Source organism: Camellia sinensis, chromosome 14, assembly GCF_055761805.1.
Source record: "Camellia sinensis isolate YWXY chromosome 14, ASM5576180v1, whole genome shotgun sequence".
NCBI lineage: Eukaryota > Viridiplantae > Streptophyta > Magnoliopsida > Ericales > Theaceae > Camellia > Camellia sinensis.
In genome coordinates this window covers 46,182,921-46,210,302 of record NC_138974.1, presented here as the reverse complement: position 1 = coordinate 46,210,302, position 27,382 = coordinate 46,182,921, and the positions used below count along the sequence as shown (strand labels likewise).

At 37.5% G+C, this 27,382-nt stretch overlaps 2 protein-coding genes across 11 annotated transcripts; one reads left to right on the top strand and one right to left on the bottom strand.

Moving 5' to 3' along the window:
• The first annotated feature begins 724 nt into the window (after positions 1 to 724).
• Positions 725 to 20,248, top strand: LOC114322883 (chromatin modification-related protein EAF1 B-like). 9 transcript variants are annotated; one of them, XM_082905724.1, is made up of 23 exons: positions 725 to 1,130; positions 3,696 to 3,896; positions 4,057 to 4,111; positions 4,232 to 4,329; positions 4,427 to 5,978; positions 6,092 to 6,211; positions 6,431 to 6,586; positions 7,882 to 8,073; positions 8,277 to 8,357; positions 10,423 to 10,480; positions 10,582 to 11,093; positions 11,178 to 11,225; positions 11,639 to 11,687; positions 11,807 to 12,003; positions 12,119 to 12,172; positions 12,267 to 12,347; positions 12,552 to 12,689; positions 12,859 to 12,975; positions 14,271 to 14,371; positions 14,556 to 14,771; positions 14,869 to 15,250; positions 17,568 to 19,283; positions 19,828 to 20,248. In XM_082905724.1, the coding sequence occupies exons 2-22, from the start codon at positions 3,754 to 3,756 to the stop codon at positions 19,197 to 19,199; spliced, it is 5,982 nt and encodes a 1,993-aa protein (XP_082761850.1). In that variant the 5' UTR covers positions 725 to 1,130; positions 3,696 to 3,753; the 3' UTR covers positions 19,200 to 19,283; positions 19,828 to 20,248. The 9 variants fall into 9 exon arrangements, with proteins under 9 accessions (XP_082761850.1, XP_082761847.1, XP_082761849.1 ...); XM_082905721.1 differs by having other exon boundaries at positions 11,639 to 11,696; positions 17,559 to 19,283; XM_082905723.1 differs by having other exon boundaries at positions 10,567 to 11,093.
• A 3,094-nt stretch (positions 20,249 to 23,342) lies between these two features.
• On the bottom strand, positions 23,343 to 27,382 carry LOC114322882 (Homeodomain-like superfamily protein). Of its 2 annotated transcripts, none has more exons than XR_014350586.1 (2): positions 24,104 to 27,371; positions 23,343 to 23,966 (listed from the first exon to the last, which is right to left on the bottom strand). XR_014350586.1 is itself a non-coding variant. In XM_028270327.2 (2 exons), exon 1 carries the CDS (start codon positions 27,172 to 27,174, stop codon positions 26,176 to 26,178), a length of 999 nt encoding a protein of 332 aa, XP_028126128.2. In that variant the 5' UTR covers positions 27,175 to 27,382; the 3' UTR covers positions 23,343 to 23,966; positions 26,174 to 26,175. The 2 variants fall into 2 exon arrangements, 1 of the variants encoding a protein (XP_028126128.2); XM_028270327.2 differs by having other exon boundaries at positions 26,174 to 27,382.

Here is a 27,382-nt window from a genome sequence, read left to right as displayed (position 1 = left end):
TTAGTCCAAAAGCTCGACGCCGAGGTGGCCTGAAAACACTGGAATGAGAGTAGGAATCTTCAATCCGTGACTCTCGCTTGCGTTTACCAGCAGTAATGTCAAAGATCAATTTAGAGGATTTAGGACGACGAGGTATGGGAGCACGAATTCTTTTTGATTGGCCTGCACAACTAAACATAAAATTATCAAACAATGAAGTTTAAAACATTATTTACACCATCTTAAATAGATCCATAGGGAGATATTGTCATTTTATAATTGTAATTTTGTTTTATCCAATCACTAAAAAAACAAAAAAAACAAAAGAAAAACATTTATTAGGGCACATGTTATGACAATTTAAAAAGTATACATTATTCATAAAAATATGTGTATTAAAAATATACTGTTCTATAAATTTTATGAATGTGTGCCATAAGAACCTACACTAATTACATTATTAAAAGGTTGTTATGTCTACTTTCATAACTTTTCATTAGCTTCAAAAACAAATTAACACAAAAAGCAAACTTGAAAATGTGACAAAAAAGGAATATTAATAATTCTAAACAAATTACATTATATTTTCACATGTGTTTATTTATTAATTTACTTTGTTGGGTATAGATTAGTTTATTTATTAATTTACTTTATTGGGTATAGATTAGTGTAAGTATATTCTTCTAATGTTTAAAAAATAAATTAAAATATACAAATAAAATTACAAAAATAAAAAACCCAAATGGACCAAATTCGGAAAGGCCTGTTCTTCGTCGCCTGCATGTCCAGCCCACGCTACTCGCAGAGGACGCAAAGCTAGAGAGAGAAAAAAAAAAAAAAAAAACACGCAGAGAGAGAGAGAGTCAGGGGAAGAGAACGAAGACGAACCCATAAACGAAATTCATTATAGTCTGTATATATATACGTATATGCGTACATATAAGGGGGGAAAGAGAGAGAGAGAGATAAGGAGGGAAGAGTTTCACAAGGGACTCAATGCTTCCATGGCTGACATTTTTCTAGGGCTAATTCGTGTGCTTTGAATTGAGGTTCGTTGTGTCAACCCAAAACCCTAGAAGAGAGAGGAAGTTACGAGGAGTGCTCAGTGTTAACCCTAGCTGGCAATTTTCCCAGTTTTGTTTGCAATTCAGGTGATTTTGTTGTTTTTTCAAACTTTAGTGCTACAAACCCTAGAATTTTGGACTAAATGTGCTTGCCTTGTAAACCCTAGAATTTCGACCTATTGTTCGAATTGCTTTTTATGGTTCGTTTTTGAGGCAATGAATGCGAAATTATGGTAACTTTGATTTTGTTTTGCATTTAATTGAGGTTTGCATGCTTAGTTGTGTCATTGCATGGACCTTATTTAATTAATGTGTGATTAAATGCGGGAACTTGCTTGTGTGAACTAAGTAATGTGGGTTTGATTGAAAGCTTAGATTTTTTGAATTTTAGTCGATCTATTGAAGCTGCCCATGTGGGAATTTGAAGGATATTAGAGGCACTGATATACAGAATGTATAGTACACACTACACAGTGCACATCGGTGTGGATTGTGAAGTTTAAAATGTTATTGTTGTAATTGTTATGTTTACTGATGGGTGGGCATTGGTTTATGCAGTTTGCAATATCATAAAGAAGCGGTCTTTTGTCTTTTACTTATATGCCCTTTGACTTGATTTTTCCGTGGTCAGTTGATTGATAATGAATGGGTTTAAGATTAGTAGATTGGATGTTTACTAGTCACTGTTATACAAGATTGATAATATAAAATTTTAATGTGAATATAGATGTATGTAATAGAATAGTTCACCTATTGTTTTGTTTCATTGTATTTTTTGCATTTTCTTGAAGCCTTATCATCCAAATGGGTTGTAAATGACATTTTTTTTGGTGCATGTGCACTTGCGTGCAATCACAAGAACTGATGCTGTCTTGTTATATTTATTATAAGTGTTCTACCAGTTTCTTGGTAACATTGGTATTGTTCATGGTTGCCAAAGTATATTGCTGTGTTGTCCTTATCGTGGTCATATATATATATATATATATATTTTCTTTTCAACGGTGATAAAATTTTAAACTAGAAACTTTATTGGAAGTGATTTTTCTAATGTCACCTTGTATTTGTTACTATCCTACATGCAATAATTATCACTCTTGCCGTATTTGGCACACATCTTAGGAGATAATAAAGGTTTAGTTTAGGAGATGTTATTCATGGTTGCCAAAGTATATTGCTGTCTTGTTACCTTAATGCTGCTGCATTAAATAATCCATGTATAAAATCTTTCTTAATTCAATAGTTTGGCTGGAAACTAATCTATTTAAGAATATAAAGTTGTATATGAATGGTTAAATTAATTCAATAGTTGGATGCTCATTTGATTGCTGTTTCTAATCATACAACTAGCATGTCAATATCCTAACATTGGCATTAGACAATCTTCTTTTCTTTGTTTTCCTTTTTATCTTTTAGTTAGGCCTCGTTTGGGAACATGTTTTTTTAGTAACTTTTTGGCTTTTTAGCTAAAATATGATGTAAAAAAAACTAGTATATGTGGGATGACTTTTTGACTTTTTACGAAAAGATGTGCAAAAAGTAGAGTGAAAAGGGAATTTTTGACTTTTTAGTATAGGTTGTTAGCTTGACTTTTTTTAGTAACTTTTTGACTTTTTGGCTAAAATAGCCACTTGCCAAACGAGTTAGTATTGGCTGTGGCTAATAGTTTTATTTTTTATTTTTAAATTACTTTGGGAACTCAAAAAGACTTCACACATATATGTGTGTTATGGATGGTGTTTTCAGCTGTGAATTGTTTATGCATGCTTTTATCGTGTAGTTTATATTTGCTTGATGCATATTGGTTGTTGGATGGCAATGCTATTAGACAAGTCCCCCAGCCCCCCCCCCCCCCCCCCCCCCCCCCCCCCCCACACACACACACACACACACACACACACACACACACACAAATTAAAATTATAGTTGGTTATATGATTATGGCCCTATTTGGTAGGGCTTATTTCCAGCTTATTTCAGCTTTTAGCTTAATTTAAGCTATTTTGATGTGTTTGGTTTAGTTTAACAATACAGCTTATAACTTTTTGTAAGTCAAAAATCAACTTATTCTTTGAGTGGGGGAGGAGAAGCTTAATTTATAAGTCAAAAATCAGCTTATGTTCACAGTTATAAGCTATAAGATGTTAGGTTATAAGTTATAATCACTTTCCCACAGCTCTACCAAACGGGGCTTATATCTGCAAGTTCTGTACTCTTCTTTAATGTTGTTTCTACAAGCCTTCTGTATTTGCATGCTGGATTTTGGAAAAAGACTTAATTTGATGTCATCTGCATGTTTCCAATGTTAGTCTGATGTTATTACTGAGGAAAGTTATGTTCAGGTGGCAAACCTGTGAAACAGAGTGTAGACTATCATTGAACTCATCTTAATTTACAACACCTTTGCTCCCTATTGTTCAAGCTAGTGATGGCAGACTGGAAACTATGCAGTCTTTAATTGTAGAGGAACCGCTATATTTTTGTATGTTACGAGCTTGAGCTGTTTCTGTTTTTTTTTCTGAATCTTATTGCCATTTTCTCAATTTAATGAAGGACAAATATTTGTCTACGTATGGCCATTAACTTCTTATTTGTAGTATCCTTTTCTAGCGTTCATTGTGATCTTATTGCTCTTTATCATTCTGCTTCTAGGAATTTGATTGTAGTCATGAATCAATGAGAGGGGACACTTGTAGGTATCAAGTTAGGTATGCATGGATGCAGCTTAGGATCTGCTCTTCTAGTCAATGCTGAGGTTAATTCCATGGGGGGAGTTGTTGACGGCGGAGTTGGAATTGGTACCAAAGCCTCTCCGCGGCGAGCAGCAATTGAGAAGGCTCAAACAGAGCTTAGGTAATATTGCATACCCCTTCTGCTTTACTGCCTGACTCCTTAGATTATTATTACTACTACAAGATTACAACAACAATAACTACTACTATTTGTTATTATTATTGGTTTAGTTCTTTGTTGTCTGTGTAATTAAACAAACTGTGGTAATTGTTGATAACAGGCAGGAGCATGATGTGCGCGAGGAAAGGAGAAGAGAGCTAGAATTTCTGGAGAAAGTATGACAAATTGACCCATCTTTCTCTCTCTACCTCTTTCCCTGAATTTTTTTTATTATAAATATATGGATCTGGTACAAGTTTAATACTTCTGGGTGATTAGTTGCTTCTTTTCAACAGGGTGGCAATCCCTTGGACTTCAAATTTGGAAATGGAGCTTCTGTTAGTGTCCAATCTACTTCTCTGACTGATCAGCCTCCCGAACAGTTTTTGACCAGGTTTCATCTTTGGTTGCTTTATTTGGTCTTAATGATCCTCCCAGTTTATTTTTTTTCCCTTTTATAGGCTGGCTAATGTTCTATTTTGGTACCACAGTGAAGCGAAAGGTAGTTTTGCGTTGACTGCTTCACCACATGGAGATTCTGTTGAAAGTAGTGGTAGATTGGGGGATCATACAGTTAGTGAACCCAATTGTGCTGATAATCTCTTGTTATTTGATGGTGAAAGTGAATTTCTTGAAGGTGAAAGAAACTCTGTACATCATTCCCGGAGTAACATTGCTCCATCAGAACAGTCTTCTCAGTTGGACGGGAGTCAAAATGCTAAAGAATCAGGGGAATCAGATGCCTTTGGCCTCCCAAAAAATCAAGCATATAAGCGAAGAAACAGGTCTCGATCAAATCGTGATGGTGCTCGTTCAAGTTCAACCAATATGGTTCCATCTCGAGGTGGTAATGTCTGTTCTTTGCCTTCACGCCATGGTCCAAAGGATGGGACGGGGTCGCTACTTGATACAAAAAACCAGAAGGACCTGAATGTTTCTTCGACTTGTAATTCAAAGCCTACAAGTCCAAATGGTAATCTGGCTATTAAGGCTTTACCTTCTGATGGTTGGGTGGATGTGGCGTTGGATAATGTACAGGCTGTTGAATCAACTACTGGACTGACCAAAGTTGGTCTGCCTGAACCGCTGTCTGATTTTAATACTTCCAAAAACTTGCAGGATATCCAACATAATCAACACTCACAAGTTGATACACAGGAAACTTCTGCTATGATTTCTGGAGGGCCTGAATCTGTCAGTGGAAGGGAACAGGTAGTTTCAGCTGGTATTGACTGTTTGCCTTGTGTAACTACAGAAAAAGCTGAGAATCAAACTAGTTCTGTTCCACTGAATGGGTTTACCGATGCCAAGCGAGATAGAAAAGGCATACTAATTAAAGGTCAAAATAGCAGTGCTGCATTCAGCACAAAGGGTTTAGACTCAGAATCCTCTTGCACCCAAGCCAACCTTAGCTTAGATGGAAATAATGACAGTGACCCGCATAATAATTTAAGAAATGTTGATACTAATGGAAATGCTAAGGAACAAACCTTAGTGTTTGCAGGTGCACTAGATATGGAAGGTGATGATAAAATGTTAAATGAAAAGAATGAGACGAAAGCTGATGACAGTTATGCTTTCATAAATGATGAGCACAATTCTGTCCACCAAAACCACCAAAGCAATGGTTTTATTCTCAGAGTTGAGGAAGAATTACATGGAAATGGATCTGGCTCACAACATGAGGTAAAGTGTCCTACCAGCATTCATGGGATGGACGTAGATGGCAATACTGCATCAGAGACAGAAAGAAAACCTGGAAATTCACTCACTGATAATTTGAATCCTCAAAATGAATTTGATTGCACTGGTAGACTTGGAGGTTCTGCTGATTCATCTGCTCATGATAATTCCAATCCCCAAAAGGAAAGTGCTTGTGGTGGACTTCAGGGTTCTATGGATATTTCTGGGCTTTCGGAGACTAAATTATCTGTTAGGGTTTCCACTGGTGCTCCTGAGCAACAAACTTGTTCTGAAACCCGCTTGAAATTGACAAACAAGGCACATGAAGATTCTATTTTAAAAGAGGCTCGGATCATAGAGGTTATCTTCTTACCTCTCAGTCTGTTTTCTGATATTTAATTGTTTAATATTGAAGGAACCTTATGGTTGCCTTCATCATTAGGCCCTAAGGTCTGATGTAATGTAGTAAACAGGCGAAGCGTAAAAGGATTGCTGAGTTATCGGTTGGTACCTTGCCCTTTAAAAATCATCGGAAATCTCACTGGGATTTTGTCCTTGAAGAAATGGCATGGCTGGCGAATGATTTTGCTCAGGTTTGATTTTTAAACAAACTCTGGAGTTTTTTTTTCCCTCATTTGCCTGTTGCTTTTTAGGATGTTTATTCCAGTACAGTTTCTCTAATCTGTATAGTATATTAATTGCAGATTTATCCAGCCATGTTAAGTACAAGTATCTGTTTTGGAAATCTATTTCAAGTACTAATTTCTTGTTTTACCTGCCTTCCTAATTTACAACAATCCCTCTTCTAATAGGAGCGTCTTTGGAAGATTACTGCTGCTGCTCAAGTATGCCATCGAATTGCTTCTACTTATCGATTAAGATTTGAAGAACAAAATTTACGTTGGAAGCAAAAAAAAGTGGCCCACACCTTAGCACAAGCTATAATGGATTTCTGGCGTTCAGCAGAGGTACTTTTAAATAGTAATATCCTGGTATTTGTTCTTGAAACCTGCAAGTACTATTTATCTTGATCAAGGAGGGTGGTGGTAATGGGTTTGCTGAGAACACATTTAAAGAATCTATAAGGTGGTGGTTTTTTACTCCATTTTTTAATGGTTTTTAGTTTGCTTGATTTTAGTACCAGGTTCATGTTGTTGCTTTAATCTTTCTATCTCATTCAATTATTACATGTTGAAAGTGGTGCAATTCGTTTCCTTTTTCTTATCCCGTTCCTCTTTCTAAACCATGTCTATCATGCACAATGTATCCTTGTTTGATAAATAGGTACGCAGTGAAAAGACAGATATAGAAGTATCTATTCGTGATTTTTTTTGTCCATCCATGAGGTTTTAAGAAGTTTGATTCCTGATTACATGCACCTGTTTATTATTTGCTAAAATAATAGCAAGAAATTTCAATCCTTAGCCTTTTAAATTAGAACTAATAGAATAGTTCTATTTTGAATATGGATGTTATGGAAATATTGCTCTGCTGTAGTTTTCTATACATTGCACAAAGCAACTAGTTTTATTTTCTAAAATGAAAGAAGATTCCTCAAGGGGACTAATAGTCAAAGTTTTATTCACCAATATTACGAGAACAGAATGTTGCTAAGGCATGCCTGTGCGGATCTGCCGTTGTTTGGCAATGCACTAAATAAGTGCACCTATTTGCTTATTTACTATAAGTTGTCACATCACCTCTCTACTTTTCTGCACATCTTTTCGTAAAAAGTTAAAAACTCACTAAATAAGCAAACCCCAAACCACAAGTTTTTTTTGTTGTAATTTTATTTTATTTTTTATGTGTGTGGATAAGTCTTCCTTTAAAGTTATTATTGTTATTGATGTTATGAATAATAGTTTGGCTGACCTACAATATACCAGAGGAAGGTTGAAGAAGCATTTATAAGGACTTGGCACATAGTGGTACTTGGGTTTAACACTATTCTGTGGGCAACAACCATAATATTTCTAAATTGAAGGTCTTCAGTTCTAGTATCCAGGAATGACGCCCTCAAGGATGTTTTGAGTTTTACTAATATGTCCAGTATTTTTTGAATTGTCACGTACTTGGAGCTCTAACTTTAAATTTGATCTAGGTGATCATTTGATTTGTCTGTGGTTGTTTTCTGGTGAAATTGCACATTTTGCAGCTAATTTTACTGATTTTTGTAGGCTGAATTGTTTTATTTTTTTATTTACATCATGAATTATAATTTTCTTCTTCATCTGTATGTGGTGGTGGTGGTGGTGGCGGCCAGGAAATGAGCAAAGAGGTAGATCTGCAATGTTCTGGAAGAGATTTTGTATGTGCTGTTCACGGATATGCAGTGAGGTTTCTGAAGAATAATACCTCCCTTGTGCTGCTTGGCCTGGCTGAAGCTCCGGCAACGCCTGACAGGGTATCTGATTTGGGCATTCAAGAAATGTCGTGGAAGGATCACCTTACAGAAGTATGGATTGACAATTGCATACTTTTGCCCTATTGGTTAAACAATTAAATTTGACCCCGGAAACCTCTCTCTCACTCTCATGAGTTGATCAAACTGTTTTAGGATGTCTGAATTTGATACCTGGGAGAGAAATTTTGTATTCCTTTTTGTTGTACTTTTGTCTTTTCATTCTAAAGTTCGACATTGAGTTTTTTTCCTTGCAGGAAAACCTCTTCTACGTGGTGTCCCCTGGTGCAATGGAAACATACAGAAATTCAATAGAATCTCATTTAGCAAAAGTTGAGGTAAACATATTGCTCATCGCTGTGTTTGTTATATGGGATAAATTAACTATTTTCCACCAAGTGGTGACAAAATGTATAAAAATGTATAACTTATACAAATATTTCCATTTTCCAAGTCTATATGATCCATTCTTTTGTAGAGCTATTTAGTCAAAATAAGAATTTATGTTATTCTAGAAAACTCTACCACTCTGTCAAGGTAGTGTCTACAATATAGTTTTTCAATGATCATAGATTCATATATTTTAAAAAAAAATAAAAAAAAATAAAAAATAACTACCGGGATATTATGTTTGAGTTTCCATGAGAAACTTTGATTAGTGAAGAAGCAGCTCAAGTTTTTGAGGAGGGTTAAATGTACATCATTGATGCGATTTTAATATCTCTCTGCTCTTTGTCAGCAGCTCTCTCTTGATATTTAGAGAAAAAGAGGCCATTCTGCGCTCGCTCCCTCTTTCTATTCCCATGACTGAATTTTAATCCCCCCATCTGTCTTTCAAATATGATTAAAGTAAATCTTGCCACATCATCCTGTACTCCCACTTAAGTTGAATAATTAAGAAATTTCATGGTGCAGGGAGAGATTGTGTGTGAAATGGAGCACGGGCATACTGCCAATGCTATTGGAGGGGTTGACATTTGTTTTTATATTTCTATTTTTCCAAAAGCACTCACTTCTTCTGACGATTTTGATGAATGTTCTTTGTTATAAATGGAAAATGAGATCGAGTAAGCTTGTCGGGCAAGAAATCTTCACTATTAGGGCTTTCAGATAGACCTAGCTTCTTGAATGTTGCTGAGACTGGCTTACTTCCAAGCATGCCTAAGATCATTTGTGAGATAGATGAGTTGAGCCAAATCCCTTTCTTTGAGCTAATTAATTTTTTAAACAGGCTTGATCTTGGCTTGATAAGTTCATGAGGTTCTGAATTCTGAAAACTGCATGCTAACTACCTTTCTTGAGGTCCAACTTAAATTAGCTTGATGGAAGGTGGTTAGATATTAATGTTCCTTACCAGATATTCTTTAGGAGCTAATCAGTTTTTTGAGTGGAGCTTCAATAGCATACTACTAAATCTATTTCTGCAATTCTGCTCTAGTCCTTGTCTGAAATGGAGGTTACTTTGTTCCAGAAACTAGATAGCAACGGCCAAGGTGGAATGGGCATAAAAATCAGTTAGATATTTCTGCAAATAGAGAACAATTGGACAACAGCAAATAGGAACAAGTCTGTGTCCAGGCATAATTAACAACCTAAAAATATTTGGAATATAAACTTGCTTCTAAAATAAATACTTTTGGGTTTTGATGATGCTTCCATGATTTAAGAACAATAAGAGTTGAGTATACATTTTTTACATTCGTCAGTGGAATTTGGTGGTTAGAACTCATTTATAATATCTTTGAAGTTTGATGTAACATGCAACTTTTTTGGCATGAGATTTTAGGATCCTTGTTCCAGTGGTTATGGCGTGAGTAAAATTGCCAATATTATCTGGTAGATCAGGTATTTGAAAATTATTTCAAGGGCATCCCCGATTTCTTTTTTTGGGTGCTTTTCTAATGTAAATTTACTTGTCAAAAAAGTATTTCAAGGCCCATGAATTACCTCATTTTGTTACTGAATAGGCGAGTAGGATGAGTAAAGATTGTGGAGTGTACTGCTAGCTTAGATGGAGTGGTGTTAATGTGAGTGATGTCAGCGGAATTAGTGAAAATATTTGTTGTTTTAACTTAAAATTCCAGTCAAGAGAATCATGCACATGAAACAGGTACCAGGAGGCTATTGTTCCTTAAACATTTTAGGAGTCTTTTGACCTATGATATTGTAGGTCTTCAGTCCTCTTCTACCTACTATATTCTATGGAAAAAAATATATATAATTGGAGATGACATGAATATCATTCTTCATATAGCATGTTCTTTGGTACTGTTTGATGGGCAAAAACTTATGCTACTGGTTGCTTTCTTTATTTTTATGCTTTTAAATTTTTATCGTTCTCCCCCTAGTTCCTTTAGTTTATTCATTTGAATCTTTCTCTTCTCTCTTTTTTTTTCTTCGTAGAAAACTGGCAGTTGCATCCAAGAAGAAGTAGAGACTTCTATGTATGATGCTGCGGCAGGTATTGCTTTGACTTTTATGGTAACTTTCTGCTTTTCTTGTTGATTAATTTTGTATACTCAGTAACTTTAGTTCCATAATTTTTAGACTTTGTATCTCAAGGTGGTGCATATGAAGAGGATGAAGGTGAAACAAGCACTTATTATTTGCCTGGAGGCTTTGAAGGTAACACGCCATCAAAGTTTGGCCAGAAGAAAAGGAAGAACTTGACAAAATCTAATGATGCAAGAGCATATGATCTGGGAACTAATTCACCAATCATGCAATGCCTGGAAAATAAAGTTGGGACTCAGCAGTCTGTGTTAATGGGAAAACAGCCTGCCAACATTCTTAATGTTGGTTCAATTCCTACAAAACGTATTCGGACAGCTTCCAGGCAGAGGTTTTTATATCCTTTTAGTGGTGGCACTTCTGGGGGTGTTCAGGGTCCAAACAAGACAGATGCTTCCAGTGGTGATACCAATTCTTTTCAGGATGACCAGAGTACTATGCATGGTGGATTCCAGATCCGGAATAGTTTGGAAGTTGAGTCTGTGGGTGACCTTGAAAAGCAATTACCATTTGACTCAACAGAAGTATCAAAACCTAAAAAGAAAAAGAAGGCAAAGCATCTGGTATTGGTCTATGTTTTCCAACATATGCTTGGACTTCATTATCCTTTCAAATTTATATTGACTTTCCTCTCATTATGGTTGCAGGGTTCCACATATGAGCACAGATGGCAGTTTGATAACAATTTTGAGCAGGTAATGTTTGTTTTATTTATCATTGTAGGCTATGCGTGATGCATGCAGTGCTTTAAATATGAACATGCTGTTTAGATCTGAAGTTAAGAAACAGGAAGTAGAAAGGCAATTTTTATTGATGGGAACATATTGGGAAACCTCTCTCTCTTCTTTCTCCTAGATTATTCAACTGAATACTATGCTAATAGTAATCCTGTAGAATAATGTGCTAGTTATCCTACAAACACCTCTCCTCCCCTCTCAGTGGAGGGGGCATATGGCCCTTTCGTATTCCCAAGTACTTGTTATTGCTATAGCTTGATTGATGTTCTCTTCCATAGTCAATGATTTGATCAGCCAAACAAGGGTGATATCCTTTACAACTATTCCTTAGAATTGTAATCAATTTCCTTGTATGTCCTTTTGAAATGCAGAGGGATCATTCAAAAAGGAGAATGGACAGTCATCAACTTGAGTCTAATGGTAGGAGTGGTAAAGTCTTTTTCTCCCCATCTCATATACACTATAGTGGTTTGTTTGATGTATGCGTTGCCTTTGGTATTCTTTGTTATCTTTACAACTTTTGTCTGTGTTATTTGAAGGTTTGTTTGGCCAACACATTATGAAGAAGCCAAAGATGACAAAACAATCACTGGATAATTCTTTTGACAATCTTACTCCAATGTCCGGGACAATTCCTTCTCCTGTGGCTTCCCAGATGAGTAATATGTCCAACCCTAATAAGCTCATTAAAATCCTTGGTGGCCGGGATCGGGGAAGGAAAACCAAATCGTCGAAGGTACATATGGGGATGACTTAGTTGACAACATGATTTTATCATATCCCCATTGCCCCTTCTCTAGCTTCATTCATGTAATTTATCTGTGAATTTTGAGCATTTTCTCTTTTTGCAGATGCCTACTGGGCAACCAGGGTCAGGAGGTCCATGGTCACTATTTGAAGATCAGGTTAATAGTTTCTTTCTCATCCCTGAATTCATAATCTGTCTTTGTTTGTGGAGATATTGTCATGATCTGAAATTTTATGATTTTGACAATTTAGGCCCTTGTTGTCCTTGTACATGATATGGGTCCACATTGGGAGCTTGTAAGTGATGCTATCAACAGTACTTTGCAATTCAAGGTAAATCTACTATGAATTTCCTTGTGCCATTTAACCTGCCTTCTAAACCAGCTTTTAGCCATGAAAAAAAGTATTATCCATTATTTTTTTGCAATTCTGTTTTCTTTGTTTGTTCTGTTATGTGTATATGTGCATTTGTGTGTGTTTATATAAACATCTAACGTTGCTTTGCATTTGATATGCTTATCTTGTTAATATGTGCAGTGTATATGCCGGAAGCCCAAGGAATGTAAGGAGCGCCATAAAATTTTAATGGATAAAACTGCTGGTGATGGGGCTGATAGTGCTGAAGATTCAGGGTCTTCTCAACCCTATCCGTCTACCTTACCCGGCATTCCTAAGGCAATATTCTTTATTATCTTCCTTTTATCTTATTCAAAAGTTTTCCCCATCATTCCTGTCAAGTTAAACTTAACATCAATTATCTCTGCTTTTTGGCACGATGCATCAACCATTGAGTTCAAGTTTATTTTAACTGCTTTGTTGGTTGTTGGTGCTTCATGTCATACAGGGCAGTGCCAGACAATTGTTTCAACGTTTGCAGGGGCCAATGGAAGAAGATATGATCAAATCTCATTTTGGGAAAATCATAACGATTTCGCAAAAGCAGCATTACCATAGGATAAAGGTACATCTGTGTTTTAAGAATTGTTCTAGTATCTATTAAGATCCAATTATGATCTTGGATTTCAGTTGCATATGTTTGAACTATCCCTGTTTCCTATTTTTTCCTTCAATTAATTAATTTATGTCATGTCAAACTGGTGCGTCTCAGCATTTTTCACATTATTTCTTCAGTGTGGTGCTTTACTCTGTTTCTGTAATTTTCTGTTGATTTTTCTGAATATCTCAAGCTTACATTGCATCTCAGGCATTTTATTGAACTTCTTATATCACATCATTTCCATTTGACTCGTGTTTGAATTTAGAGCTTACTTTGCCCAGTTGTGTGCAAAGTTTTGCTGTTTCCTAGCTTACCCAGTAGTTGATGAATTCTTCAATGCCGTTGTCTAAAAGTACCAAAAAAAAAAAAATAATAATAATAATAATAATAATAATAATAAATTTCACATTATGTTACTTGAGGTATTTAACAGAACTAGAAACAAACATTGGGGGTGTTTGGGAAGAAAAAAAATAACCTAGTTTAGGCTAAAAATCACAAAAAGACAAAATATGCTAAAATAACTAATAAGACAAAATATCACATCAAACCCATAATCATTTCACTTTTTCTCTCACAAACATCACATCCAACCACAAAAAAATCCAATCATCTTCCCAAACACAAAAATTTTAGCCTACTAAAATAGCCAAAAACTAAAATAGCCTACTAAAATAGCCACTTCCCAAACGAGGCCATTGTGCAAAGGGAAACACTATTTGATTGTATGCATTGCTTGTAGATTAGTCTCTTTCATGGTTTTCTTGGCCACGGTTGAGATTAAATTTTAAAAATATTGAAATTGTATTGGCAAAGGTTGATGTCTGAAGTCATAAAGATCTCAAGATGACTCGAACTGGAATCGAATAAAATTTTTATACAGTATATGTAAATTGTTGAAACTCTTGACCCCTGATATCTGTGCACTTCCATGCAGAGGCATTTTCATGAATCCAAAACTTTTTATTAGTCACACTGAACCTGAACTTATATTTTGATTTATTTCTTTGTACAGAAATACTATTATTTGAGATTGGCATTATGGAGAATGTTCCTTGCTTGGATTAATAGAGTTTTAAAAGGGATAGGCGGAAAAAATATTAAGTAGAAATAAAAAGTAGTGATATAAAATAAAATGTTCTTTGAACATCATAAAGGGTGGAAATAATAGATAAGAGTCCAAAAGCTACCTCTTAAGCTCGCTATTTTTGAATTTATTCATGATTATGATGCTATGTTTTGGTTTGTCTTTTTTGAAGAATGATAACCAGGATTTAAAACCAATCCAGCCACACCATTCTCATACAATTGCTCTTTCCCAAGTTTGCCCAAATTACCTCAATGGAGGGCCTCCACTCACGTAAGTTTTGGTGCTTCTGTGCTTTATAGTGTCTCTTTTGTGTACTCTTTCATTCTCATATGGAGTACTGTAATTTAGTATCCTTCCTTCTTTCCTGTTTTCTTTGGATCTAAGTTTTATTTTCTTTTCTTTTTGCTCAGAAATTGTTACTGAATGTTCTTATCTTTCAAATGTTTCAATGAAGGCCTCTTGATCTCTGTGATACAACTACATCAAGCCCCGATGTTCTTTCCCTTGGATACCAAGGCTCTCATACTAGTGTTTTAACAATACCAAATCAGGGCACTGTTGCATCTGTGGTTCCCATTTCTGGTGCAAATTCCTCATTACAAGGATCTTCAAACATTGTTCTTGGCAATAATTTTCCGTCACCATCTGGTCCCCTTAATGCCCCGGTTAGGTAAGATAATATTTTGTAGCTCAAGATTATGATTTTGTCTTTGTTATCAGATTCTGATTTTGTTGTCAAATATGTTGTGGCACTGTACTTCACTTAGGGATGGTAGATACGGTGTTCCTAGATCAGCATCTTTAGCCATCGATGAACAGCAGAGAATGCAGCAATATAATCAGATGTTATCTGGTAGAAACGTTCAGCAGCCTGGCCTTTCTGTTTCTGGGGCTCTTCCAGGAACTGATCGTGGTGTTCGCATGTTGCCTGGTGGGAATAGCATGGGCGTTATGTGTGGGACGAATAGAAACATGCCAATGGCAAGGCCCAGTTTTCAAGGAATTGGCCCATCATCAATATTGAACTCTGGGGGTTTGCTTTCTTCCAGTATGGCAGTGATGCCGAGCCCTGTTAATATGCACTCTGGAGTTGGTTCTGGTCAAGGGAACTCAATGTTGAGACCTCGGGATGCTTTAAATATGATGCGGGTAAGTTTTCTACTATTTTCATTTTTTAGATTAAGAACTTCTATAACAAATCATCTTTATTCATTAAAAAGAGGAAATGGCTTCTATGAAAAATCTTACATTGTCATCCATTAATGCTGTATTTGGTTTTAAATTCAATTCAGATGTCTGGACTTGCTGGTCAAAAAAATAAATAATAAATCAGATGCCTGGACAAAGCTGTTAATATTAAAAACCACTTTTGCCCCCTTAATGATGGTTGCTTTTTTTAGGTTTCAGAGTAATAAGTAGTGATTAATATTCCTGGCAGAATATGCTGACATTTAAAGTCATCAATTGCTCTAAACTCCTCAAGCAGTCAAGTAGATATTTCTTTGAAGGGACCAATTTCAGAAATCAGAATCAATGATGCATGTCGCATTGATGGTAGGGATGGGGGTGTCTTAGGTTGGTTATAACAAACGTTGTACATGTGAGCAATCAGGCCTCATCTCTAACATCAAAAGGAATAAGACAATATGAAGTTACTCCCAACATTCATCCGGTTTTTAAATTCTTGTTAGATCACTAATTGTCCCGAATGCTTAAGCTGTTTGAAAATAGGCTCAACAATATATATCGAGTTAACACTTCCCCTCATGTGTGATTCTGTGTCAAATGTCAAGAGGCAAGCAAACTAAGAGAATAAAATGCACGAAGACAAATATAATAGAGTGCACACAAAGATAATGGGTTGAGAAGGCTTGAACCCAAGATCTCCTGGAATCAAATCTCTGATACCATGTTAGATCATTAATCATCCAAAAGCTTGAGCTGTTTAGAAATAAGTTCAACAATGTATATCAAACTAACACTATTATTTAGTGACAACATAGTAATGTTAATATGATGTTATAATTGTTCAACAGCTGAGGTGTATTGGTGTATCATCAATCGAGGCTTGTCTGTGATGAGGTTGACGGGCATGAAACTTATTGCGTTGTGGGTGCTCAAATGTGAAAAGCTGAAGTAGAAACAACCTCAAAGTAGTTAGATAGTTATATTACGTGTCATTGATTTCAATTTTCTTTGAAACCAATCTAAAACATGCTTAGAGTGAACATGATTTTTGAATGGATTGAGAAACCTTTAATTACATGAAAATAATTACTGAATGGTGTGGCTGGAAAATATTGGAGATTTGACTCCCCCGAGTCTTGTGCCTTGTGTGGTTTAGGCATTTGGTGTGTACCATGAGTGTGGAATCATAGCCACATGCTTACTTTCATTGCATTTTAGTAATGTGGGGGACACAAATGGTTGAATTTTATTGAATATAGTCACCCTCAGGTATGGAATATTGTGAACGTCAATCTTGACCATATACAGGATGATTGGTTTGTGTTGGCAAGTGGGTAAGGAATTGTTTTATAGATCGTTATGCTATGTGTTTTTAATATTTGCAATGAGAATATCTTCATTTTTAAAAGCCATTTTATTCTAGTGACCAGTGAGTAATACTCTTTTAATCCAATAGAGATTTCAATGATTCCGATTTTTGTGTTTCTGGAAGTAAAAAAGACAAATGATGGGAAATTTGTCCCTACCTATTTTCTTGTTGATGTTCTACTTCAATGAAGAGAATATTATCTGAATTATATGTGCAATGAGGAAGAGTGGATGATATGTTTCTTCTTCTTGGTCTATTATGCCTATTTTTAATCATAGGAGTTAATAGGAGGTAGGGATCTATATATGAACATAATTGTATTGAGATCCATAGCACCGACCTATTCCAATAGTGAGAATGAATGTTATTATCCTGCTGGGCGGTCCAGTGTAATCAACTTGTAATTGTGGATTGACATCGTCAAATCATAGATTGAGATAAAAAATCCTCAAACCCCTCGCCCAATCACCCCACCCCTCTAGCTTCTCTTTTTTTTAATAGTAGATTGTGCTACTATGATACTGTCTACAGGATCTAGATTATGAACAGGCAGTCCAAGCATGCTGAAAATTGCTTAATCAAGTGTTGGTTGTTCTACAACTCTAGACCATCTGTTGCACTCATGCTACTGCTATAACTTGAGTGTTTTCTCATAGCTTCCATACCTCATGTAAATGTGGATTTTCTTAATATTGTATGCTCGCAACTGTCAAAATAATGGTCTAGGTGTAGAATAAATGATTGTTGTGTACTTGGTGTTTCTTTTCTACTTCATGTTCACCCTTACGTGGTGCCAAACAGTCATCTTACAAGTAAGAATGCATTTCTAACAATTTACAGTTAAAAATTGCATTTTGTACTTTTGGTTTCTTTGATAACATTGATTATATGGTCATTTAGCCTGGCCAGAATCCAGAGCATCAAAGGCAAATGATGGTGCCAGAGCTTCAGATGCAGGTTGCCCAAGGGAACAGCCAAGGAGTCCCTCCTTTTGTTGGGCTGAGTTCTGCTTTCTCCAATCAGACGTCTCCACCTGCTCAGACATATCCACTCCACCCACAGCAGGCTCATGTGCTCAGCAATTCTCATCATCCTCACCTTCAAGGACCAAATCATGCCGCGAGCACCCAACATCAAGCCTATGCAATGCGCATTGCAAAGGAGAGGCAAATGCAGCAGCGTTTACAGCTGCAGCAGCAACATCAGCAGCAATTTGCTGCATCCAATGCTCTGATGCCACATGTACAATCTCAGTCTCAACTGCCCATATCATCTTCTATGCAAAATAGTTCCCAGGTTCAACCTCAAACTACTTCTGCCCCAGTATCACTGCCTTCGACTCATTCATCCTCAATGACTCCTATGTCACAGCATCAGCAGAAGCTTCACATGCCGCCTCATGGGCAAAACAGGAACCCTCAAACTGCTGGTAGTGGGTTGACTAATCAGATGGGAAAGCAACGGCAACGTCAACCACAGCAGCAGCAGCAGCAGCAGTCATTTCAACAATCTGGCAGGCACCACCCTCAGCAGCGTCAACAGTCACAGTCTCAACAGCAGGCTAAACTTATTAAGGGAATAGGTAGAGGGAACGTGCTAATGCATCAGAACCTCACAATCGATCCCTCTCTTCTGAATGGTATTTCCACAACTCCAGCTGGCCAATCTGCTGAGAAAGAAGAACAGGTAGTGCATTTGATGCAAGGCCAGGGTTTATATCCTGGGTCAGGGCTAAATCCCGTTCAACCATCTAAATCTTTAATGCCTCCTCATCAGCAAAAGATGTATTCTGGCCAAGCAATCCCTTCATCAAAGCAAGTTCAGCAGATGCCTTATTCAGATAATAGCAATCAAGGACATGCTGCACCGGCCACTTCTGGTCAAACATTACCAGTTTCACACTCGGTTGTGACTTCTTCAAACCACCAGCAACTACAGCCACACCAAAAGTCAGTGAATCAAACTCAACCGATTGTTCAAAGAGTGTTTCAACAAAATCGCCAATCGAATTCTGACCCACCAAGCAAGTTGCAAGCTGGTCAAGCTCAACCTGACCAGCAGCCTGTGAGCAACTCACCTCAGATGGGTACAGCAACAGCAATGCCTCAATTCACTACTGATACAACTACTGTAAAACCAGTTGTTTCGTCTTCGGGCACTCAATGGAAAGCACCAGATCAGATGCATGATTCTGGTATGCCAAATTCAGCAATGCAGTTGGCTCCTAATGGGAGTCCGCCTTTGACAAATTCTGCTGGGAGTGAACCTATGCCGATGGTCAGCCAAGGGCTAGGGCAGGGACAGTCATCGGGTAGTTTGCCCCCTCTTGGGCATAACGGTGGTGCACGGTGGCCGGAGCACCAGTCACAGCTACAACCACCTTCAACACCTCTACCCCCACCACCACAACAGCAGCAGCAGCAGCAGCAATCACCACGCCAACAGATGCCACAACAACTGCAGTCACAGCAGCAGACGCAGCATCTGCAAGCAGGGAACGGCAGTTTGTATATCAGACCAACTAACTCTAGAATAGAATGAAGTGCTTTCAATGGATTGGGCAATACCTGGACCGGATGATCTGCCTGAGTTGGGTTGGCATGCCCTTGTTATAGCTTTGTACAGGTAATTTTGAGGTTCCTTGATTTTTGATACCTGCAACTGTCGCCTGGCATGCACATATTTGGTTTACTTTGCATAGGCTGGTGTTACGTGGGCATATTTTATTGGGGCAAGTTATATGCAGGCCTTTTTGACATGTCCTTTTTCTGTTTGTTCATATAATCAACTAATATTCATATATTTTTTAAGATCATCAAAATATCTCTTTTGGGAAAGACAAAGAAAAGAAGAAGAAAAGAAAAGAAAGAGTTTTGGAACCTGGCAATAATACCTTGATATATGGGATTTACTTATTTTCTCACTAGTGACCGGTGCTATTGCTTAATTGAATCTCTCCGGACCTCTTAGTTGTCTTCTCTTGCATAAGACATTGTTTTCTTCATAAAAATTAATTGGCAAATCCCTTGTATTTAAAGAAGAGATTTGCTTTTTTGGCCTTATTGCATATACTTGCCTCTGTAGGATTAGCATGATTTAGGGGGCTTCGACATTTTCTTACACATTGATTGTAATGAAAGAGGCTGATTTGGAATGGTGTTTTCTGCAGACCAAGGTCATCTCCCCATCATGGAAATGTAAGATGACAGGCGGGGATCGTTCAAGTTGTGACTTTACTGAAGAATTACTAGCAGGGTCAATTTTTTTTGGTATGATGTATATTACTGTTGCCTTAAACCTCAGGAAGATAGAGACGGAGATAGAGGGACGTGTACAGGAGTCTCATCTCTCCTTTTGTGTTAGGTTTTTTTTTATTTAATATTCTTTTAGATTTTCCCTTTATTGGTTCCCCTGTTCAGAATGGAGGGGCCTCATCTATTGGTGCCCCCAGATTAGCTTTTGTATTATTTCCCTTTTGGATTTAAGGGGGTAGCCATCATTATTATGGCCACTGGCCAGAAGCCTTTGGGAAATTTTGTGAATACAAATTTTCTGGTGCATACCCTGATCAATGTAGAACAATTTCCATCTGTCACTGTTTTGGGCACCTGTGCAATTCTTGTGGAGAATGGGGAATGGGCCAGGTTTTCTATTGACAGGTTTGATTTGATACATATCGAATGATCAGTTCTCAATTAAAAAAAAAAAGAGAGTGAGAGAAGAAAAGCAGTGAATTCAAAGACAGACTAGGAAGAAAGTGTGTAGGCATATCAACATTTAGGCTCTTTAGAACGTTGAAACTAGGAGGGAAACAAGGTATTTCATTTGTCGTGGTTTGTTTATGTTGGAAAATTGTGAGGAAAATTAAAGATTTCCAAATCCATGGCCGTAGTGGGCCTATTCGCAGTATTTTGGTCTCTGGTTGTGTTTCTTCTCATTCTTCTTTTTTCTTTATGTTTATTTATTTTGCCCAAGTGTTTTGGAAATGAAATTGAGTGCTGGTGTTTTCTAAGCTATTAGAGCATCTCCAATGCACTAGGCATATAATACTTGTTAGTTAAAATGCCTAGTGTGATTCACTTTTTTCAATTCCAATGCACTAAGCATATGATTAGACATTTTGGCTCAACTCATATTCACTAGCTGCATGTAGCTAGCCTTCAACGCTAGGCAAAATGTATTCAATCATTAGGATTATTTCCCTCCATCTTTGTTGTTGACGTGGCATTCTATAAAATTAATAGTATTTTGATAAATAGCTAAAATAAAGAGCATGGTTGAAGTAAAAACATAAAACAGTTGATAGATAAAATAAAATACATACTTTATAGTAATATTTAGATAGGTAAAATGCCTACTATCATTGGAGATGCTCTTACATGACAACAGTACGCATCTTATTGAATTTGATTATGTTAATGAGCTTCTCTTTTTGATTGATTCTTTTGCCGGAGTCCTTCGTTAATGAGCTTCTCCTTGATTGGTTCTTTCATGGAAAATGCGTACTGTTGCCATTTCTTGTACTACCAATGAATATGCACAGAGAGAAATACATACTGTTGCTATTTCTTGCACTCCTTATGAATATGCAGTGTGTGTGTGTGTGTGTGTGTGTGAGAGAGAGAGAGAGAGAGAGAGGCTCTTCCATGGAAAATGCATACTGCGTTTGTCTTCTTTTTTAACAAAAAGAAGCTACAGAACAGCTCATCAGCAGCAAGCAAGACCTGATTCACCAGCCTCTCTTAAAATATCAGTAGAACCAATATATATAATGATTTGCAAGAGAAGCATAATACTGACTGACAAGCCAATAATTTTCTTCACTTGAGTTGGATGTTGACACCAAATTTCTGCTACCTAGCTTTTCCTAATTTTATTTCTTTAAAAAAAATCCCTAATTTCTAACATTCTTGCTTCAATCAAAAAGGGTATTGCTAAAACCTTATCAAATAAAAAACTAGTCAAGAAGTAGAAAAAATTCCTGCATAGTGAACCATTGCTGGATGCTTGGACCAACTCATGATTGGAAATTTGTAAGCATAGAAGAATTTCATGGAGTTCTTAGCATTGTGCATTTACTTTGATATCAGCTATTACAGAAAAAGGTTCAAGAAAACCAAGAAACATCAAAAGAAAATTAATGGATTATGAAATTACAGTAGCTCTAAACCAATATTTATGCATTTTTTCAACAACGCAACAGATATGCTAGCATTATGTTGAAGGGGAACTATACATGTATGCCACTGAACTGCGCAGAGAGAGCCACAAAATCGACTAACTAAAGTGCTTAAGCTACAAAGAAAGAACTAATCTTGCAAATAACTGAAGTCTAGCCCACATATTAAAAATGAAAACTCATGAACTAAAAAAAGCCAACTTATTAGCTTATTAGATTATTTAGGTCACAACATTTCTATTTTTTATCATGCCTCTTTGTAATAAGCAAAAAAATCAACTTATAAGCTATACCAAAAACAACCTTAGTTGTCAACAAACTAAAACCTCCATTATCTCAAATTTCTAATATTTGAATAACCTAGAATCACTTGCACAAGTGTGCCCAATAAGCATTACAATTTACAACACTAGTGCAACCAAATAAGAAAAATCCACCCAAGTATGCTCTACAGTGACACATGTTATCTATCATTCCAATGGTTCTAACATTTGCATTGCAATGCAATGCTATAGCATAAGCCTGCTCACTTGTTTACATTTGCACACAAGTTGAAGATTGGCAGATTTATGGGCAACAAAGCAAAGACTGTCAATAACAAATATTTTCTTCACAAAAAAATATGAAGAAATACAACTTAAGCTCTTTAGGAAAAAGAAGACGAGGGGACAAATGAATGCATAGAGAACAAATAACTATATGAAGATGAGCCGGCAACAATTTTTTTTTTAAACAGAAATTTTATTTAAAAAAGTAACTGCAGACTTTTGGTTACTACATCAGAAATTCAGCACTATACATATATACAGTATTCTAAAATTAACCAGAAGAAGAAGAAGAAGAACTAACAGAACCATAGTAAATATTTGTTTCTAGATGTCGAACAAAATACTTTTCTTGGTAGAATACCATCAACGTTTTAGACTTAATAGCCAACAAGAAAGTGAGACCTTACTGACTTGCAGAGCCAATCACCTCATTCTTCCAATTTTGTCCAAGATGTCCAAAGCGAAGGCCTGCTAAATCATTTCCCCATTTGGCTTGGTAGTGCCAGTGAGTTGTGTGATTATGTATTTCGTGTATTTCTCCTAAATGTCCTAAAAATAAAATTACAGGATAACTGTCACCATTTAGAAATTCTATTAAAGCAATGAATTGGTCTTCCCGCAAAAATGCAATCATGAACAACCCTTGTCCTCCTCAATCAACATCACAAAGAGCTTGAGTTTACATGTAAAGCCCATACGAAACACACTGGATTTTTTGTTTCTTTGATAGCAGAAAAGACTGTATCTCACGAGTAATTGTAAGGAATTTCATCAATTGTGGTTCAACAGAATCTATACTCCAAGAGGCATTGATTCATATAGCATGGAGATTAGAAAGAAATGTATCCAACAAACTACACATCTTTCTTTTGCTGTAGGACGTAATATTTAGTTGAATTAAGCTAAGATAACTTTGCATCATTAAAAAGCACAAGCCTCCAAAACCAGTCAAGAAAGTAAGGAATCTACATCACATTGTCTGTGGCTCTCAAGAAAAAGTACCTTTCCGAAATGTTAGTGGGAACACGAAGTTGGAGAAGCATTTTAAAGGAATTTAAAACATTGGATACATAGCATCTGGAAAAAAAGAAAAAAAGAAAAAAAAAAGGGGGGGGTTAAAATTACATTCAACTTAACAGACTTCTGCTATTCAATTTTTCAAGGAAGGGATCCCTGCTAACAAGATGATACAATCCTTGCGTAGGTGAGGTCCCAGGTAAGTGTATGGTGAGATCAGAAATAAGTATAAGCAGCAACAGTTGAAACATTAATGCCTAACCACAGTAGCATTGTGGAAGAGGAACTATTGACTGAAGGCTCCCCGAAAGGGTTTCCTTTACGTAGCATTGTGGAAGATTCAAGGCACATCATTCAGAGGTGTAGATGTTCAATCTGCCATATCATGAGAGAGGGCAACCAAAGTGCAGATATCCTTACCAAGATGAAAGCGGACCAACAAGACCAGCTAGTTGTGATGGAGGACCCCCCAGATGCTGTTAGAAGCCAAGCAGTGTGCGTGTGGAGTATCAAAGGCTTTGTGTTGTTGTTGAACATCTGTGTTCCTTTATTGTCTTTAAACTTCTGGTGTACCCAAAAAAAAAAAAATTTAATGCCTAACCACATACATATACATGCATGCATATATATATATATATATATTGTGACAAATAAATGACATTTAAATTAAATCAAGCACAAAGCAAATAAAAAACCCTCACCATCAGCTCAAAGCCTCACACAAGCCATGAAGACCACAAAATTTAGACTATCCAAGATTCTAACCAAAACCAGGGGCAACCTACATCAATTCCTCTACCTCCCTCCACTAAAACCCCTTTCTTCTACAATCATAACCGATGGTATAGGTGTTAACCAAATTCTTTAACATCCTTCCATGTCTAGCTATGCTCGCAATTGAGCCTTCTTGTCAAATTATCCCTTTATGGGCCTTGTTTTAGCTTTGATCACCATTTACGGCTTCAAGGTCTGATCCTTAAGTCCTTAAATAGAAACACAAGAAACTTACCAAGTCCATTGAACCTTTTCATTACCCACTTTGATGGTTCAGTCCTTTCTCCCCACCTCCTCTATTACTCCTCTAATAGGTGTCTTTCTCTTCCGAACCACCAACTCCTCACCTATAATATTAGCCTCAACTGATTTATTTCACCCTTCTAACTCTAGTCCTACACCTTGACACACTCCACTTAACCTAAAACGTTGCCTCCTCTGCTTACCTTTAGACAAACTCCAACACACCACTTCATTTGCACTCCCCCTTTATCCTCTGAAGGGGCAGTATCCCAAAGTCAGCCCCTCCAAGAGCTAACAGACACAGGAGTACATACCAAGGGTTCCACAGCCTCCACCTCCATCCCTGCAACTTCTATTAACCCCTCTTGTGCTGAATCACCTTCTCAGCACATCTCCGTGCAATCAAACACCCTCTATCTGTTAATCTCTCCCTTGCCCAGCCAACAATTCCCCACCACCACAGTCCACGAATTCTCTAGATCCTCACAGGCCATGGAAGCAACACCATTGACCTACTTGCACCGCCACCAGGCTCCACCTACATTTGAACACAACAAAGGCTCAAAGCAACAACCTAACTGGTTGGATCATTTACCAGCGTTGTTCTCATTCTTGCAAGCTCAAGACCACAACACCTGCTCTCCCCCATCACAGTCAACATTGACTCTTGAACGACTTGTCGCTGCCGAAGCCCTTTTTTCTCTGAAAAACATGTAAAGGTGGCTTCCAGTGCAAGTCTCACTAAAGCATTGAAGGGCCTTCCCGCTTTACCTCCTATCTTTCTTCACCAAGACCTTGAGGAGGAAGTCTGGTCAAGGCAGGAACTCATCCATTTCTTTGAAGGACTTCCCACCTCTGGAAGGAGGTAGGAACCTCCTCAGACCCTTTGTCACATCCAGCCAGCCTCCCTCATGAGACACAAACTTCATACTACTGCCATACTATTTTCCCTCATCCACGAGTCAGATACTAAGCATGTAAATATACCATGATCAAACCAGAAAAGTTGGGCCCAGCTTGGCTACATACATATGCCCTGATTAAACAAAGCACAAAAGACTAACGGGTGAACTGGATCCAAAGACCAATAACAAAGCAACTGTTCAGCAAAATCCGCTTATGCTTAGTTCAACTTCTAGATATACAGACAACCAATGAAGAATTTTGGCTACGTTAGAAAAAATTCAACAATCTCTAGGGAGGATTTGATGGATTTACAGGAGTAATTCTGTCGACAAAATAATACACTCTTACCTACATTTTACCTAGTCAAAAAAAAGAAAGAAAACTTGTACCAACATTTTATTTCTATGCATAAAAAATGTTTGTTTATTTTTTTCAAATGAGGTGCAGAAGGTGACAAAACTTGGATGATTTTGTTGCATTGCACGGCACAGGATGATCTAGTGAAAAGATACAGTTTCAGTATCCAAATAGAAAATTGTAAACAAAAGGCATACATATATATATATATATATATATATATATATATTGATGTACTCAAAACATTGTAATAAAGATCACATAGCAGATCAGAAAACCAAAGAACTACTTCCATTGAAATCTTGATCAACTACAATATTCAAGATGAGTTATCTAGTCTTGACTGTACAAACATTTAGCAAAGCAATGAAAAATGACTAACATAGATCAAAATCTTCCATGCCGCAATTAATAATAATAATAATAATAATAATAATATTAAAAAAATACTAATTATTGCTGCAAAACAATTAGAAAGTGAGTCAAAGAACCTTCAAAAATCTTGAGCCATCTTTAACTTCTTATTATGAGAGCCAAAAGCCCTACCAATGGTATCAACAATCTTGCGCTGGGAATCGAGTATCATCTCTATTCTCTTATTCTCCATCTCCATTCGGTACCTCTCGGTTTCCCTCATCATCTCCATCTTCTTACTCTCCATCTTAACAAGCCTCTCCGCAAATGCCTTTATCTCCGCCGCCAATTCCACCACCGTTTCCCTCCCTCCTCCTCCCACCACCACCACATCCTCCTCGTCCTCTCCTTCCTCCTCTTCTTCTTCCTCCTCAAACCTCTCACATGGCTTCCGAATCACCGAAACCCTATCACTACCACTCCTCAATTTCCAATCAATTGAAGGCGCATTAACAAGGTGATTAATGCTCTTAGACTTATTTCTCTTGCTTGTATCAATACAATTAGTTTCATTAACCACTTCCTCATCGTTATCATTGTCATCGTCTTCTTCGTCGTTGGGATTGGATTTGTGGAATTGAACCATGGCCATGGGGCGAGCGGAGATAGGGAGAGGACCTCGTTCCATGGAGTCCATGAGGTCGAAGTACTCCCAAGCGTGAGGGTAGGGTTTCTGTTTCTCAGCGCGGAATCGCTTGCGGAGTTTCTCGAGCTTGTGGCGGCACTGGATGGCGGATTTGGAGGGTTCGTCGTAGCCACAGCGGGCTGCGACGGTGATGGCGACTTCTTCCCATTGGTTGGACTTGAGCTGACCGCGCTTGAGGGAGTACCATTTTTCCTGGTAGGCTTGGATGAGATTGACTGTCTCTGGGTGGGTCCAAGGCAAGGGCTGGATTTTCTTTGGAGGAGAGATGGATTGGAGTGGTTTTGGGGACTCTGGGTTTGAGGGTGTTGGTGTTGGTGATGGGGAGGAGGAGGGTTCGTGGTTTTGGTCTTGGTCTTGGTCTTGTGGCTGCGGTGATGGTGATGTTGGCGGTGATGGTGGTGCTGGGGTTGAGGAGGGTGGTGTCGCCGCCATTGATTGGAGTGGTGTTGTGTTGGGTGTGAGAGAGATTAGGAGAAGGATTTGGTGGAGTTGAGGTTGGGCGGTGGGTGGGGGTTGAGGATGGCGGTGGTGGTGGTTGGCAGTTGGTGAGCCAGACCAGATAGTAGGAGGGGGAGTTTATGGACCCGGAACGCGCGAATTCCCAAGTCCGGGAAACCCATTGTAAACAGGCCCAGGCTTG

What these genes read in the sequence shown, in the direction of transcription:
- LOC114322882 (XM_028270327.2), bottom strand. Translation starts at nt 27,174, where the DNA reads ATGGCGGCGACACCACCCTCCTCAACCCCAGCACCACCATCACCGCCA.
- LOC114322883 (XM_082905715.1), top strand. Translation starts at nt 3,754, where the DNA reads ATGCATGGATGCAGCTTAGGATCTGCTCTTCTAGTCAATGCTGAGGTT. An exon ending in TGAGTCTAATGGTAGGAGTG is followed by an intron (nt 11,697 to 11,806) that starts GTAAAGTCTTTT and finishes TGTTATTTGAAG; the next exon opens with GTTTGTTTGGCCAACACATT. An exon ending in ATGCTTTAAATATGATGCGG is followed by an intron (nt 15,251 to 17,558) that starts GTAAGTTTTCTA and finishes ATGGTCATTTAG; the next exon opens with CCTGGCCAGAATCCAGAGCA.